This window comes from Mytilus trossulus, chromosome 9, assembly GCF_036588685.1.
Source record: "Mytilus trossulus isolate FHL-02 chromosome 9, PNRI_Mtr1.1.1.hap1, whole genome shotgun sequence".
In the NCBI taxonomy this organism is placed as follows: Eukaryota; Metazoa; Mollusca; class Bivalvia; order Mytilida; family Mytilidae; genus Mytilus; species Mytilus trossulus.
The window spans coordinates 72,361,130-72,378,277 of NC_086381.1; the positions used below are offsets into that span (position 1 = coordinate 72,361,130).

General features: G+C 31.5%; 1 protein-coding gene across 4 annotated transcripts in view; it reads left to right on the forward strand.

Annotated features, from left to right (window-relative positions):
- Positions 1–17,148, forward strand: part of LOC134683355 (uncharacterized) — a 55,340-nt gene that overhangs the window by 15,900 nt on the left and 22,292 nt on the right. For 3 of the 4 annotated variants that reach the window (XM_063542610.1, XM_063542611.1, XM_063542612.1), the window contains exons 4-7: positions 2,944–3,074; positions 3,964–4,066; positions 9,581–9,696; positions 12,139–12,211. In XM_063542610.1, the coding sequence (XP_063398680.1) occupies positions 2,944–3,074; positions 3,964–4,066; positions 9,581–9,696; positions 12,139–12,211 (423 nt within the window). Of the gene's footprint in view, positions 1–2,943; positions 3,075–3,963; positions 4,067–9,580; positions 9,697–12,138; positions 12,212–16,046; positions 16,221–17,148 lie in introns of those variants that run through there. The other variant, XM_063542613.1, reaches the window with a different exon arrangement.

The following is a 17,148-nucleotide window of genomic DNA, read 5'->3' on the forward strand; positions in this document are numbered from 1 at the left end:
AGAATGGGATATAACAATGAAAGTAGAGGTATGTGAAAACAAACAAATAAAACATGTGTATGTACAATTATCTGAAATAACAATTAATGTAGAGGTATGTTAAAAGAAGCAAACAAAACATGCATAATGTAAAAGCTTGTTTACTTTTAATTTGATTTGTACCAGTAACTAGGACAACTTTTAGATCCATTTTTTTTCTTTTCTGGAGTTTTGTTAGCTCACCTGGCCCAAAGGGCCCAGTAAGCTTTTCCCATCACTTGGCGTCCGTCATCCAGTGTCTGTCGTCCGTCGTCAGGCGTCTTTAACTTTTACAAAAATCTTCTCCTCTGAAACTACTGGGCCAAATTAAACCAAACTTGGCCACAATCATCATTCGGGTATTAAGTTTAAAAATGTGTCTGGTGACCCAGCCAACCATCCAAGATGGCCCCCACGGCTAAAAATAGAATAAAGGGGTAAAATGCAGTTTTTGGCTTATAACTCAAAAACCAAAGTATTTAGAGCAAATTTGACAGGGTAAAATTGTTTATCAGGTCAAGATCTATCTGCCCTGAAATTTTCAGGTAATCGGATAACCAGTTGTTGGGTTGCTGCCCCTGAAATAGTAATTTTAAGGAAATTTTGCTGTTTTTGGTTATTATCTTGAATATTATTATAGAAAGAGATGAACTGTAAACAGCAATAATGTTCAGTAAAGATAGATTTACAAATAAGTCAAATGACAGAAATGGTCAGTTGACCCTGTAAGGAGTTATTGCCCTTTATAGTCAGTTTTTAACCATTTTTCGTAAATCTTAGTAATCTTTTACAAAAATCTTCTCCTCTGAAACTACTGGGCTAAATTGATCCAAACTTGGCCACAATAACTTTGGGGTATGTAGTTTGAAAAATGTGCCGGTTGACCTGGCCATCCAACCAAGATGGCCGCCATGGCTAAAAATAAAACATAAGGGTAAAATGCAGCTTTTGGCTTAAAACATAAAAACCAAAGCAATTAGAGCAAATATGGGGTAAGATTGTTTATCAGGTCAAGATTTACCTGTTCTGAAATTTTCGGATGAATCCGACAAACCCGTTGTTGGGTTGCTGACCCTGAATTGTTAGTGTTAAGGAAATTTTGCTGTTTTGGGTTATTATCTTGAATATCATTATAGATAGAGATAAACTGTAAACAGCAATAATGTTCAACAAGTAAGATTTACAAATAAGTCAACATGACTGAAATGGTCAATTAACCCCCTAAGGAGTTATTGTCCTTTATAGCCAATTTTTAACAATTTTCATAAAAGTTGTAAATTTTTACTAACATTTTCCACTGAAACTACTGGGCCAAGTTCAGTATAGATAGAGATAATTTTAAGTAGCAAGAATGTTCAGTAAAGTAAGATGTACAAACATATCACCATCACCATCACCAAAACACAATTTTGTCATGAATCCATCCTCTTCCTTTGTTTAATATTCACAAAGACCAAGGTGAGCCTCTAGTTTTGGTTTGTGTTTGTGCTTTATGACAATCATTGTTAAAATCAGAAGCCTGTAGTTTAGTGGCTGCAGTTAGTTGATGACTATTATATTTTATTTGTTTATTATCTTCAGCATGAATAAGTCATTACTTTTCTCTTTTTAATTGTGTCACATTTATACATGCCTTGGTCTGATATTGCTTCCTGTACAGTATATAGTTTTTCTCATTATTGAAGGATGTGGACCTGTAATCGTTTACACACATTGTCTAATTGTTAGTTGTACCACATTTTATATTTATTTGATTTATACAAAACAAACTGCAGCAGGTAACTAAAACTCCAGCTTCAAACATGCCACTTTTGACAAGAAAACTTTGACAAGAGTATTAGAGCAGGATCTGCTTACTCTTTAAGAGCACCTGGTAACCCCCTGATTTTTGGTGGGGTTCCTGTTAGTCTTTAGTTTTCCATGTGGTGTGTTTTTATACTGCAGTTTCTCTGTTGGTCTTTTTCTATTTTTACCATGGCATTGTAGTTGGTTTTTGACTTATGAGTTTGGATGTCCCTTTGGTATATTATGCCTCTCATTTAACAATATTCAAATAAGATTGAATTAAAGAATAAAGTGAGATGAAGGTATATAACTACATGTGTATCATGAAACTGAGTGGTATTGTACATCTAAGGATACACCCAGCTTAACTGTAGTACATGTATATAGTAAAATGGATTTACATTGTCAACAACTGACAACACTTTAGAATGCCAACATGATGGTATAATACTTAACTGGAGGGATTGTGTCAGATATTCATATGACAATCAGTTTAATTGAGGTCTGGAGCTGGCATGTCAGTAACTTCTAGTAGTCTGTTGTTATTACTGTATTATTGTCATTTTGTTTATTTTCTTTTGTTACCTTTTCTGACATCAGACTCAGACTTTTCTTGAATTCAATTTTACTGTGCATATTGTTTTTCGTTTACTTTTCTACATTGTCTAAAGGTATTAGTTTGAGATCTCAAAAACATGTTTAACCGTCCACATTTTTGCGCCTGTCCCAAGTTAGAAGCCTCTGTCCTTTGTTTGTCTTGTATGATTTTTAATTTTAGTTTCTTGTGTATAATTTGGAGTTTAGTATGATGTCTATTATCACTGAACTAGTATATATATTTGTTTAGGGGCCAGCTGAAGGACGCCTCCGGGTGTGGGATTTTCTCGCTGCATTGAAGACCTATTGGTGACCTTCTTCTGTTGTCTGTTCTATGGTCGGGTTATTGTCTCTTTGACACATTCCCCATTTCCATTCTCAATTTTATGTCTCCGCATTTATATTATTCAAAGACATGTCTGGATAAAGTAGAGTACTCATAGACAAAAGTTTAGAGGGTAATCAAAAATAAAACGCATTTAGTAACTTCTAAGTTTGTTACCCTTTACTTACGAGAAATACTTATATATGAATAAATTTCAGCAAGTTCACAAAATGTTAGACCTGAGATTGCTACAGAAATCCATTCACAGAACAAGAAACCTCCACACAGGAGAGTGGAATACCAAAGTTATTAGGAAAGCTTTGTTTCTTATGGACCACCATGCTCTTACGTGAGTAATTAAATGTTTAACTAGATTGTATAAACACTGAAATGATCATAAACTTTTAGATATATAAAGTGTACTCTTATTCTCTGATCCATTGTAACTTTTTCATAAACCATGCTTGTTGTAACCAATTATACAAGAAATGTTATGTTTAAGGAGACTCGCGGGTATAAGATTTTCCGAAAAAAATTATACATTAATTTTTCATTTAACATTTTACCTTAAATAGTTGTTACTTTATCGTATGGCACAAAAATCATTTCAGAAAATAGATGTATTGGATAAGTACATAAATATAAACAGATAGATAAGCACATACAAACGCAAAATGGCAGTATGTTTGATTTCTGGTCAACAGTCAAAGATTAAAAAAGTTCAATCAGTCTACACAATTGTTCTCCCTGGTGTCTCCTTTGTTTCATTATTCAATGTTAGCATTCTTTTCTTTTTGAGCACACATACCACAATCAAAAGCAAAATCCGGCTAAGGTGTCAAATTAAAGTTTTCAGGAAAATGAAATTAATGAATTCAAGTGAGGTTGAATTATTAACTTGCAATCAGTGATGCTTGTGGGAATATTTTATTCTTTCAATATTTTGCTTTAATACATGTTTGAAATAAAAGCATCACAGTTTAATCCTGTGTTTAAATCTTATAGCTAGTGCTCTTTTAAATACCCAAAGAGGGGAAGTTTCGAAAATATAAGATGAATAAATAAATTTAGACTGTTACAAATAAGAAAAGCCAATTCTTTTGATATTTTTTTTCTCTGAAGAATCAAAACTTTTGTTCAGGTAAATTGAAGCCTCAGTTGAAAGTAAAAGATAAAGAAGCATGTACACATATTAAACTGAATGTGCAAATAGAAATTAATGTAGTTCTTTATTTTAGGTTTGAAGAGATATATAATATGAGAATAGCATATAAAGCATTTGAAGGGGAAGATATGAGAGGTATGCCTTTGGAAGAACGTATGATGCTGGGAGCTCTTAAGGTATTCAAAATCATCACCACAAAATATACTTATCAAAATTAGTAGTATTATGTATCCAATTAAGATTTGCTTGAGTTTTCTATCTGTCCGTCTGTCCAACTTCAAGTTAAAGTTTTTGGTCAAGGTAGTTTTTGATGAAGTTGAAGTAGAATCAGCTTCAAACTTAGTACAACTATTCCCTATATGATCTTTCTAATTTAAATGACATTTTAGAGTTTTAATCCTGAACATAGATAATGATAGTGCAAGTGGGACATCCTTGTTCTATGGACACATTCTTGTTTCTGAATTCTGAAAACTTGCTCCTTGAAACATCCTCATACCACATCTGAGTTATATATAACTGACTAGTGATAATTTTAATGTCCAACGAAAACACAAAAACTCAAACTTTCATGTTCTTAAGTTGATCAATTTTTATCTAAATCTACAAATTTTATCTTTAAAAATAAGTATTGACTGTAAAGTTTACAAATATAACCTAATAAAATGGACAAGGACTGTTGTAGTTAAATGATTAATGTCCATAGAAAACTGACTTATTGTCTAACAGATCTTCAACTTTATTTGCTGAAGTGATAAAATGGGAATGATTTGTTAAAAGATCAATCAGACTGTTGACAGATACTCTCCATGAATAAGAATAAGAATAAGAATAAGAATTTTATTAGTTTGAAATCCAAACAATAGGATTGTTACTAAAATACACAACAAAAAAACAAACAGACAGGCATATTAAAATTACAAAACGATAGTCAATAAACAGTTACACTACAAACATGTAGCATTGAAAGAAAAACAAAAACATAGATCAATAGTATTAATTATAATACTATTTTTGACAGCATGCCTCCTCTTTAAAGTTATGTATTAAAATATTATGCTTATGTATCAAAAAATATGTTATAATATACATTACACAGTTCATATATTGACATTATAATTGTTTCTCTCATTATACATTTCACTTATGTAGTTAACAATGATAAGTAAAATATCACATTCTTCGCAGGAAAATATAAAATCAAATTTATTTTCTTCACTCATGGAATTAAAACAGGGGACAATATTAGAAATTTCATTAAACATTTTGATCCTAGTTTTATTAATTTCTGAACATGTAATGATGAAATGAAATTCATCTTCCAACTCTTTATGGCATAAAGGACATATTCTATTTTCTAGAGCTGTTTTGTTGTATCTTCCACGTTCAACAGCCAACATACTATTACTTATTCTTATTTTAGCATAATTTTTTGTAACATTTTTATCTAAATTCAATAAAAGGTACTTTTCTAGTTCATACTTAACTTTAAATTTTCTGCAGGTTCTTAGTTTATTTCCATTTATTGAATTTTCATCATTAAAGAGACAATTTTTCCAAAATATAATGTAATTTTCATTGAGCTTCTTCACGACGGCTAATAGTAATCGTTTTTTAGAGAAGGTACATTGATTTTCCCAAACATGAGTGAAATTTAATTTTGAAAGTAGCATTTTAACTTTTGAAGCAAATCCATCATTTAACTGCTTGTTAGCTTTATAAACATTATATAATAAAGACTCATTTTCATTTGACTTTAAAATATGTAACCAAAATCCTATAGAAGACTTAAGGGCCTGTATACCAATAGGGTACATTCCCAATTCAGCTAATACAGCTGTATTTACTGCCTTTGAATTAACATTTAGAAGACCTTTCGCAAATTTGATTTGGAGTTTTACTGATTCCATAGATAAATATTGAGATTCAAGAGTTTTGTTGTTCTTCACAATATTTAGCGACCATATCTCACTACAATACAGTAATATTGGACTAACACAAGAATTAAATAGTTTCATATGGGAAGAAACATCCATCTTATCTGAGTAGAGTATTTTTTTAATACAAAACAATGCCTTAGAAGCTTTTTTACATAGGAGATTTACAGCATTAGTGAAAATTCCTGATGATAAAGTATACTGATCAAATAAACAACATTACAATACATAATTATAGGTAGAAAGAGTTAAATGGTATTTGTAAGCGTCAATGTGGACAAAGACTGTGGACAAAGACGTTACATTGTATATTTAAAGATTACTTTGCCATTCGTTGAGATGTTTGACACAAGTACTGTAAATTTGTTAACAATAAATTAATGTGTAAACTTAAAAAGCAATATTTTTAACAGTGAAAGCATTAACTAATACATGTATTACTTTTTATTGAATCATTGTTAAGATTGAGTTAAATTGTAATTGGTAATTTCACAAATACAAGACTTTCTCATGTTTGCTGGATGTTTGGAGAGAAAATGGCCTGGAAAAACTGTAAACGTTTTATTTTTGGAAAAGAACTTGTGTAAGATGTTATATGTTTCAATGCATTAGATTTGGAATCGTAATTAGACCACGGCACCGTTACAGCTTGTATGTGTGGATTATCTAACCCTGGTTCATACATCATCTATGGTGCTTTCTTTCAAACACTTCTTCCTAAAAATACATATGCAAACTTCACAAACAACTCTTCATCCAGATTGTCTGACTTGGTACCAGTTTTATAGGTGTACAAACCTCATCCAGATTGTCGAACTTGGAACCAGTTTTATAGGTATACAAACCTCATCCTTTTCCATTATGCTATGCAATAAAATGAATTGACATTCTTGAAATATAGAATAGTAATGAAATGACTTAGGATTGTATTTTGATTTTCTAAAGAGTTGCTTAGATAGACAATTCAAACAATGTATAACACTTCAAAATATTGTTCTTTTATTGTTCTGACGATTTAAGAAACCAGTATTTCACATTTATGTGTTATAATGGTACATTTAAATGAATAACTTTTCTGTCAGTTATTATGTGAAAATAATGTTCAACTTGAATATTGAACAATGATTTTTCATTTGTGAATTTATTACCTTAATTGTTAATGTTTTACACCTGAATAACTTTTTGTTTACACTGGCATGCTTATCTTTTTCCTTTTTTAACACTTTAAAATTAAGTGCCAGTCTGCCTAAGAATCAGGCAGTGGTGAAAACATGACCAAAAAATCCCACCCAATTTGACATTGATTTCAATTCATAATATGTAGTTATGCACAAAAATTTCATTCATTTCCATTTTCTGTTCTGGTAATAGAAGATACAATTTGGTTAAAATGCCCTAGAAATTAACAAATAAGGGGAAATAACTCTGTAATTTGCTATCATTCTAACCAATTTTCTAACCAAGTTATTTGATATTACCAGAATCACACAAACGAAAGACTAATACTTTTTAACTCAGGATGATGGTTAGTATCAAATAGCATGATTAGCTCGGTGGGTTTTTTCTAATCATGTTTTAATTTTTACCTAAATTGCCTGATTCTTACAAAGACTGGCACTTAATCTTTCTTAATCAAGGGGAGATAAATCTAGTTGTATATGTTACAGGCATTTTCTAAATTTAGGCATTTTGTAAAATGACTGAATTTTTAGGCATTTTCTAAAATGCCTAAAGTTGACAGGCATTTTGTAAAATGCCTAAAAAAACGTAGTCATTTTGTAAAATGCCTGAAATTTTTAATGAAAATTACACAAAATGCCTGGACTGTTTCAGGCAAATTGTGTAAATATGCAATACATTAATTAGATTATAGAAATATATTGTAAACCTACAAAAAAGTATTGATTATTCTTAATAAATCTAGCCTGCAGGTTAAGTTTTTATGTTTTACTAGTTTTATTGTCTATAACTAGAAACTATCTGAAACTCAGGAAACAGAATTAGATGTTCATGTGTGTGCCGTGTGTGAAAATCTATGTTTTTCGAATATCCAGTGTTCTACTTGTGCACAGTACATACATGAGCTGTGTTCAAAAGGAAACATAATTGATACTATATCTTGTCACCTGTGTTCAAACGAAGAGGTCATCAGAAATGAGAGAAAGCATACGTCAGCCTCAATAACAAAACAAGCTGTCAGGATGAAAAATCTATCGGAAAGAGTTTTAACAGAGGTGGATGTTGAAGAAAATGTATTAGTTGCAATTCCCCATGTGAATCGAGGGAAAGGAGACCTGCGTAACCTTATGGCTGTTGCATAGCTGCCAACTTTTGAAAATGCCCATGGTGGTTTTGCGTGCAAGATTGCTGTCATAGTTCCCCCAAAAAAACTTCAAGGGGGCCTTCAAATACATTTTAATAGTGTTTTGTGGCTTCTTCATGCTTTTATAAGCCTAGAGTCATTGTAAATTAACTGTTTTGTTTAACATTGCTCTTTCAACATTTCAATTTGGAAGCCTCCATGGGGGAAATCCCCCGCAAATAGTGACAGTTGGCAGGTATGCTGTTGTTACTGGAAAGGAAGAGCATGGTTATAAACTTGGAATTAAAGATGGAATACTACTTTGACTTTACACCAGGAATCAGTCTAAACTATGTGACAGTAATTTTATTGCTATTCATTGTGTAAATTATGATAATGAAATATCCTTTAGAAAAGCTGTCAGTAACGTTTCTTTGTGTGATGGTCAGAGTTACACAAAATGTGGCTGTAGTGCTAGTGGTAAGACTTAATGTAACACTTAACGTTGTATTTGCAAAAAGTCAGGTCAAATGTGTTACAGTCGCTGTCATCCAAACATTACATGTAGCAACAAATGATTGTCAGTGTTTATGTAAATGATTTAATTAAAATTATAAAACTTTTACTGTTTAAATTTCATGCAATATTTAAAGATAGAATAAAATTATTTATTTGATATTTCTAGTCGTTAAATTTTGAGTACATTCCATTCAGTTTTAGTCTTTTAGGCATTTTGTAAAATGCTTTACAATTTTTTCAGGCATTTTATAAAATGTCTGAAAAAAATAGTCAATTTGTAAAATGCCTAAATCATCCAGGCATTTTAGAAAATGCCTAAAAATTTCAGTCATTTTACAAAATGCCTAAATTTAGAAAATGCCTGTAACATATATACTGCACTGCAGACTTGGGTTTTAATGATACTGGTAACAAATTATACTTCCTAGTCAATAGGAGATAACTCTAGTTGTATTACTGCACTGCAGACTCGGGGTTTTAATGTTACTGGTAACAAATTATACTTCCTAGTCAATGGCAGATAACTCTAGTTGTATTGGCAGCAATGCAGGCTAGGGCTTTAATGTTACTGGTTTCATATAAAAAGTCATAATTTAAGATGGTATATTATGTTAGAAATGAAAAATTTAGAATTATTTATTCACTTTTATCTCTGTTATTCAAATAAGCTCTAGTAACCTTCCCAAATGGAGAACAGCTGTCATATTTCTGACTTGGTAAAGACATTTCCATATGTAAAAGAAACCACTGACAAAAAAGAAATTGCAGACTACAATGCAGAAAAAAATACTGTCTTGAAGAAATTCTGCATATATTTTCTATCAACTATATGAGTGGTATTATTATTTTTTTTATATAACTTAAGGAATTTAAAAGTATTCTTGATGACAATGAGTGTCTCACAAATAACTATGTTTAATGTTTGATAACAGATGTGTGGGAGAAGTATTGCACCGCTAAAGATGATGCACCGGATCAAACATATGTCAGTACATTTTGAGGAGCCAGATCGGATGCAGTTGTTTGAATTTCTAGATCTTGTGTTATGGTAAGATGCACTCAACATTTGCAGTTATATGTAAAGTAGGAGATCCTTTTTAGCTCACCTGGCCCAAAGGGCCAAGTGAGCTTTTCCCATCACTTGGCGTCCGGCGTCATCCATAAAGTTTGTGTTTTAATTCCCATTTCATAAAAAAACATGGCTGCCATGGATAAAAATAGAACATATGGGGTAAAATGCAGTTTTTGGCTTATAACTCAAAAACCAAAGCATTTAGAGCAAATCTGACTAGGTAAAATTGTTTATCAGGTCAAGATCTATCTGCCCTGAAATTTTCAGATGAATCAGACAACCCATTGTTGGGTTGCTGCCCCTAAATTGGTAATTTAAGGAAATTTTACTGTTTTTGGTTATTTTCTTGAATATTATTATAGATGGAGATAAACTGTAAACAGCAATAATGTTCAGCAAAGTAAGATTTACAAATAAGTCAACATGACCAAAATGGTCAGTTGACCCCTTTAGGAGTTATTGCCCTTTATAGTCAATTGTAACCATTTTTCGTCAATCTTAGTTAACTTTTACAAAAATCTTCTCCTCTGAAACTACTGAGCCAAATTTTACCAAACATAGCCAGAATCATTATTAGGCTATCTAGTTAAAAAAATGTGTTTTGTGACTGGGCAAACCAACCAAGATGGCCGCAAGGGCTAAAAATAGAACATAGGGGTAAAATGCAGTTTTTGGCTTATAACTCAAAAACCAAAGCATTTAGGGGATATCTGACAAGGGGTAAAATTGTTTAACTGGTCAAGATCTATCTGCTCTGAAATTTTTAGATGAATCTGACAACTCGTTGTTAGGTTGCTGCCCTTAAATTAGTAATTTTAAGGAAATTTTGCTGTTGGGTTATTATCTTGAATATTATTATAGATAGAGATAAACTGTAAACAGCAATAATGTACAGCAATTTAAGACTAAAAAATAAGTCAAAATGACCAAAATGGTCAATTGACCCCCTAGAAGTTATTGTTCTTAATAATCAATTTTTAACAATTTTCTTAAAATTTGGAAATTTTTACTAACATTTTCCACTGAAACTACACAGACAAGTTCATTATAGATAGAGATAATTGTAAGCAGCAAGAATGTTCAGTAAAGTAAGATGTACAAACACATCACAATCACCTAAACACAATTTTGTCATGAACTGTCTGCTTCCTTTATTTAATTCACATATATACTAAGGTGAGTGACACAGGCTCTTTAGAGCCTCTAGTTTTTAGTTATCACATTTTATCTTTAAAATGACATTCTCTAGTACAATATCAAGCAGATAGCTATCAAATATCAGTTGCTGTAATTGCAGAAATTATTGTGTACAATTATAATTGCGATTTTTCAAAAATGGTCAAAAATGCGAGTTTTAATTTATTCAATTTCAAAACAACATACATACAGATCTATCTTTTATATATCAAAACAAGAGTTTTTATTATTGAAACTCACCTAGTCACATAATTGGCATTAGTAAAAACCTCGCACGCTTAGATAAGTCAGACATCTCTTTTGGTGTATACTAAACAATAAAAGAATATGGATATACGACAGTACAAGTATAAAAAAGAAGATGTGTTATGATTGACAATGAGAAAATTCTCCACAAGAGACAAATGACATAGAAACTAACAACTATAGGTCAGCTATAAAAGGCTCCAAAATGACAATGTAAAACAATTCAAACGAGAAAATTTAAATGGCCTTATCTATGTACAAAAAATGAACAAAAACAAATATGTAATACTAGTACATAAACAAAGGACAACCACTAAATTACATGCGCCTGACTTGGGACAGGCACATACATACAGAAAGTGGCAGGTTAAAACATGTCAGAGGAATCCCAACCTTCCCTTAACCTGGGACAGTGGTGTAACAGTATAACATAAGAACGAAGTATAAAAATCAGTTGAAAATACTTAACTCATCAAATGGATAGAAAATACAAATATTACAAATAAAAGTTGACATCATGCTGGGTACTTGTGCATCTAAACAACAAAAAGTACAGATCTTACAGTACTTGCAATTACTGACTGCTAGTCAAAGGCCACTAACAATTAATATAAAAAATCATGCATCTAAGACTAAATTATCAATCAGTACACATCCAACATCAAATGGATTTAGTGTAAAGACATCATAAACAGTCAGAGAAAAACAAAAAGGTTCAGATGAATGATAGAATCTTCTCTGTCCAATGACATTTGATGTCCTTTTCTTGCAATATCTTGATATTTGTGTTCTGTAGGATGTCGACAAACATGTCAACTGTTTTATCTATATATCATTAGTTAAATTAGAAGGATTCAAAACAAATTTAATAAAATAAAGTCAGAAAATTAGAATTAGAAGATTAGATGATAAAGGTTAGAGTTATTAGAGTAAGTGTTGATTTGATGAAGGTTAGACATCTTTTTGTATTTGCAGGGCTGATTTGTATGATGAATTCACATTTGACAGCATGGAAAAAGCTGAGGGAAAAGAAGGAGATCTGTTTAAGGTAATTGTATATACCATAATCAACATTGTGCTGACATTTGTGAATTCATTCTTTCTTTTTTCTGCGCTAAACTATTCTTATTTACATTAAGTAACCAATAGACTCTGTCCATCTGTCAGTTCAATTTGACAACCATTTCTCAGTCAATCGGAAAGAACATTTTCATCAAAAGTGTCCTTGTTTATACTGAGGGGATGTTTTGATATATAGTCTGCAGCTTTATATTGTTATATGACCACACATTGGTTTCCAGACAATAACTTAAGTTTAAGTGAATGGATCTCTAAGAAATTATTTAAGAAAGTTCAATATCAAAAAAGGATGGTTGGGATAGATTTTGGGGATGATGGTCCCAACCATTTAGGAAAAAGGGGCCCAAAACAAGCATTTTCTAATTTCAGGATAATTACTTGTTTTTCAATTTCTCTGAAATTGTACCACAATGTTTAATACCACAAGTAGAAGGTTAAGATTAATTTTAGTTGTGATGGGGCTAACAGTGTAGGAATTAAAGGCCAAATAGGGGCCAAAAAGAAGCCTTTTGAGCTTACAGGGCCCACAGGGCTGAATCAGCTTTTCTCATCACTTGGCGTCTGTCGTCGTTGTTGTCATTTATTTTACAAAAATCTTCTCCTCTGAAACAACTGTGCCAAATTTAACCAAACTTGGCCACAATCATCATTGGGGTATCTAGTTTAAAAAATGTGTCCGGTGACCCGGCCAACCAACCAAGATGGCTGCCATGGCTAAAAATAGAACATAGGGGTAAAATGCAGTTTTTGGCTTATAACTCAAAAACCAAAGCATTTAGAGCAAATCTGACATGGGGTTGAATTGTTTATCAGGTCAAGATCTATCTGCCCTGAAATTTTCAGATGAATCTGACTACTGGTTGTTAGGTTGCTGCCCCTGAATTGGTTATTTTTAGGAAATTTTGCAGTTTTTGGTTATTATCTTGAATACTATTATAGATAGAGATAAACTGTAAACAGCAATAATGTTCAGCAAAGTAAAACCTACAAATAAGTCAACATGACCAAAATTGTCAGTCAACCCCTGAAGGAGTTATTGCCCTTTATAGTCAATTTTATAACAAATTTTCGTCAGTTTTTGTAACTTGTACAAAAATCTTCTTCTCTGAAACTACATGGCCAAATTAAACCAAACTTGGCCATAATTATCATTGTGGTATATAGTTTAAAAAATGTGTCCGATGACACCGCCTTCCAAACAAAATGGCCGACATGGCTAAAATTAGAACATAGTGGTAAAATGCAGTTTTTGATTGATATCTTTAAAACTAAGACATTTAGGGCAAATCTTTCAAGATTTAAATGTCAATCAGAATAAGATCTACCCCCTCGCAAATTTTCAGATGAATCTGACAACTCGTTGTTGGGTTGCTGCCCTAAAATTGGTAATTTTAAGGAAATTTTTCAGTTTTTGGTTATTATCTTGAATACTATTATAGATAGAGATAAACTGTAAACAGCAATTTTGTTCAGCAAAGTAAGATCTACAAATAAGTCAAACATGATAAAAATTGTAAGAATACCCCTTAAGGAGTTATTGTCCTTTATAGTCAACTTTGAACAACTTTTTGTCATTTTTGTAACTTGAAATCTTCTTTTCTAAAACTATGGGCCATATCAAACTAAATGTGGCCACAATCATAACAATGGTATTTATTTTAAAAAAGTGTCTAATGACCCCACCTACTAACCAAGATGATCAACACCAGTAAATACAGTAACAGGTGAGCGACACAGGCTCTTGAGAGCCTCTAGTTTTTTTTCAAAATTTTTCAAGAAAAGTTTCAAGAAGAATCTTCAATTGCACAATATTGCGCAATAGATATGTAAGATCTTTGACCACAATTATTTTGTGTCAGAAACCTATATTATGTCAAAAATTTGATCACAATCGAAATTTAGACAGTTTCAAGTCTGAATATTGTGTCCAAGCTTGCCCCAACTGTTCAGGGTTCGACCTCTGCAGTCTTATAAAGCTGTGCCTTGTGGAGCATCTGGTTGTTGTAGGGATTAAGAAATTTCAACCTGTTTTTCACCAGTAGGTTGAAATTTTACAACTCTACTTGTACACAGAATATTTGCATCAAAGCTTTCACTGCTCCTATGAAAGGAAATATTTGGTCTGTAGCTTGATAATGTTGCTATTTTTACACCTGTCATGTAGCACCCTCCTGTTTGCCGATAGTTTGGAATTTTACAACACTAATTATACAAGGAGAATTTTCTTTGGTTGCAGCTTTATGATATTGAGTTGTAGTGGGAAAGTAATTTTTACGTGTAGCCACTTCCTGTTTGCCTGAAGCTATTCACGTCAATGAAGACATCTAGATCCTTTTTTTTGTGAATACCCATCTGCTGTCTTCTGTAAAAGCCCTGTATATATTTCTTGCTTAATTTTTCAATGGTGTAACACTGCTATAATAACAGTTATCAGTAAAGAAGAGTTGTCAAACTACATTCCATTCATTTATAACAAAAAGATAATTGTTTCGAATCTATTATACTCAGAATAGATATAGGAAGATGTGGTGTGAGTGCCAATGAGACAACTCTCCATCCAAATAAATAAACATGTGAAAGCTCTCTCATAGGCAAACAACCAATAACTGAAAAATATAAGGGCATACACTACAAGCACTGGGACACATTATACTGCATTCACAGAGCATGAGTAACAAACCCTACAGTAGATAGAAATAGGAAGATGTGGTGTGAACTACTGTTCTAAATGGGGAAAACCTTTCTAGGTATATTTTTAAATACTGGTCACCTGGCAAATAAAATTAAATAAAATTGGCTCTCTTCAACTGCAGAAATAAAATCTCATGACTTGCTATTCTTTCAAACCATGACTTGATAATGTGTCTTAAACCCATTCACCGTAAAAGACCCCCAATGAAAAAATGCCAAGCTCTTTTTGAAAAGATTGTAAAGTTGATAAAACAAAGGTGATAAGTTTAAAGGTCTTTGCATATTTGTCTTTTCTTATTGGCTTAAAATAAGATTTGAGCTTTGAGTTAAGATTTTATAAATCCTGTTAAATCAGATAAATGCTTTAATCTTGATATTGTTGTAAATATTATTATTTTGTAACATAATCGTAACATCATTCTTATTGTAACAAAAAACTTTTTCAGTACATGGTGGGGCACCTACTTAGGAAATAAAAAATCATAATTTATTTTTTATCTTATTCAACTCAAATACTTTAAAGTAAAATGGCATTTGAAATATGATATGTGTTTGCTTTTTTTTAAATTAGAATTGCTGGTTTTTTAAAATTTTAATTTCAGGGTGTCTATTGTAAAATCTTCAAAGTACCCTATTGTGATATAAGTGTTAATTTGAAACAGTACTGTTAAACAGATATATATCGCTACTTTTTTAACTTTGAAAAATATAATGGGAATAACAGAACAAACAGCTACACTCATTAACTGTATGCCAAATAAAAGACTAAAAGTGTTGATAATTTGTCATTGTTAAAATATTTTGGATTTTGTCAATATGCTACTTTGAAACTCAATTTGTAACACTAAAGTTTCCATTTTAAGTGGCACAGTAAATATAGAAAATCTTGTAAGACAAATAAGGAATAAGTTTACTAAAAGGATATTATTATTGTTGAGGATTACATGAAAAATGATTATGATATATGTGTAATTAGAAGCCATCTGTTCTTGTGTATTGGCTAAATGTAAGGTTTTCATACAATGAAATAATAATGGAATATAGTTAATGGATTAAAATAACAGTAATAACATAGGATTAAGCAGAGTTAAATATACTCTCTAACTATAAATTAACCTTGGAAGTATTAATGTGTATTTTGCAAGAATATAAAGGAATGTAAATAAAAAAATTCAAGGGTGCATTTATCATTGAAATTTATCTAATATTGCACCTTTTCTTATGGAATAAATGAATACTAAATTCTTGTGTATAAAGAATTACAAATTATGAAAGAATATAAAGATGTAAGTACTGCATGTAGACTTTAAATTGGTACCCAACACCTTGACCAAAAATTAATTTTGCTCGTTTTAATTTTCATAACTTTTTTACAAAATATTCACTTTGACCCTTTGACAAAAACATAAAAGTTTCAAAAAATTTGAACCAAATGTTTCATCAGAAAAATTTAATTGGATATATAGAAGTTTGACAAACAGTAGTTTTGATCATTTAGAAGCTTAGATTTCCTTAACAATAAAACGTGGTTAAAACATTTAGCTGATTTACAGAGTTATCTCCCTGTAGTTTTAGGTACCACTTTAAAGAAATCATTTAGATCCATACATCTGGTCCAGTTTCCAAATTTTCGTCATTGAAAATATTCACAGTATTGTTTGTTTCATTGTGAAGACTATACAGTGAATTATAGAGTTTTGCATACACATCATAGTAACTCTGGTGAATAGTTGTCTAATTGGCAAAATACCATATCTCCATTTTTGTCTCACCTTCAATGAAAGTTGCTGAAAGTGAGACAAAGTTGTTGCTCTTTTCTTAGTTACAACGGTTTAGGCTTCAATAACCAGGACAGATGTAAAAATGTGGCGGGGTTAAACATGTTAATGATATCTCAACCCTCCCCCTAATCCTCTAGGCAATGTAGAAAAGTAAATACATAACAATACACACATTTATAATTCAGTTCAAGAGAAGTCCGACCCAGTTTGATAGTAATTACTTGTGATGTATGATATATATAATAAGATAATAAGTTGCATTACTAGAAGTACATATCAGTTTGACGATTATTTGGAGATTCTGCCCTGAGGTTATTGTCCATCAACTTTAAATTTATGAGTAATGTTGCTATCCATTAGATTGTCTTTTACTGAATTTCCTGCCGACAAGCAAGATATATCTCAGTGCCAATAGTTTTTATATTACTTTCAC